The following is a 1,240-nucleotide window of genomic DNA, read 5'->3' on the forward strand; positions in this document are numbered from 1 at the left end:
CGCCATCAAAGGCTGTCCCTGTGATTACAAGGTGGAACGATACGACATCCAGGTCGACATCCAGTGATGCCCTCGTAAGTCATGAATTCAAGTGGGGGATCTACCACTCCAGGCGAGCTACCCTTACTCCCTAAACTGAGACCGCGGACCGGTCAACTATCGGTAACTGTTGTATTCTGCGTCAAACTCAAGATGTTGGCGGTTGTGATGTCATGCCGTGTGGCGGTTGCGAATGCGGCTTTTCCTCCGGCGTTTCCCCGCAGCATTTTAAGCTGAAACTGGAGGGATACAGAGTGAGTCGCCCTGGCGGCCGCTGACGGGAGTTGCCGGCTTAATTTGTGTAGGCGTTCAGCGAAAATGTGGGTATATGATGATTGTGTGCTCAGTGCTGTATTGTGTAGGATGTGTGATAGGATTTTGTCCTTTTCACTGGCAAACAAACACTCACTCAGTTTCGAAGCATGGGCCCGGAATGACGGGTAACGGCATTCGCTGCGTGGGCGCTTCCTCAACTAAGAAACGGATTTTCGTTGCTGCTAAGGTCATACAACCGCTGCAACAATTGTTCTGTCACTTAAAGTTGATCGTATCTTTCCGAATCCGCGTCTCAAAACTGTGTGGTGCTTTGATAAGGAGGTTGCTTCGTATTACTCTTTTTTTGTTGGTTGGGTTGTCACCGGTTAATTGTTTTCGGTTGACGGTTGGCCATCGGTGTCTCGTCAGGCTTTCAGGAGGAGGAATAGGATAGGCAAAGGTGCATCAAGTGGTCGACTGGGATAGAGAGGTAATAATTCATATTTAGTGCGGCGTTGATTTCCATTGATTCAGCTTTGCACGGGATACAGTTTCGTACTTAAGTTTTTCTGATCTGGTTGGAAGTCTTGTTCCGTTTGATGAAGCCGTTGCCGAAAAGCATCGCGCCGGTACATACGTGCACGAATCTCGCACATACACTGGCTGCTTGACCCAGTGGCTGGTTGGCGCTGATGTAGGAGGTCATGGGTTGGGGGTCGAGGGGGACAAGAACCAGAAGATTCTGGAGGCTTAGGAGGCAAGTTATCAACGCAGATCAGGTCAGCAAATTGCTGTATGTGCCTGGTGTATGTGGGAGTTGTGGGAGGGGAACCAGAGCTTGTGAGCGGATGCCGGCGGATTTGGCAGGTCTTGTTGGGGCTGCACAACCATTACATGTTGCGACGTGGAGATTGTGGTAAAAAAATGAGGGAAAGTGTTGTAAAGG

At 49.9% G+C, this 1,240-nt stretch overlaps 1 protein-coding gene across 1 annotated transcript in view; it reads left to right on the forward strand.

Moving 5' to 3' along the window:
* Window positions 1–1,048, forward strand: part of VOLCADRAFT_101086 (uncharacterized protein) — a gene marked incomplete at both ends in the record, with an annotated part of 8,906 nt that extends 7,858 nt beyond the window's left edge. Inside the window, 2 exons of the mRNA XM_002959541.1 lie at window positions 264–293; window positions 971–1,048. Coding sequence (XP_002959587.1) covers window positions 264–293; window positions 971–1,048 — 108 coding nt within the window. The remainder of the gene's footprint in view (window positions 1–263; window positions 294–970) is intronic.
* Between the last annotated feature and the right edge of the window lie 192 nt (window positions 1,049–1,240).

This window comes from Volvox carteri, assembly GCF_000143455.1.
Source record: "Volvox carteri f. nagariensis unplaced genomic scaffold VOLCAscaffold_346, whole genome shotgun sequence".
In the NCBI taxonomy this organism is placed as follows: domain Eukaryota; kingdom Viridiplantae; phylum Chlorophyta; class Chlorophyceae; order Chlamydomonadales; family Volvocaceae; genus Volvox; species Volvox carteri.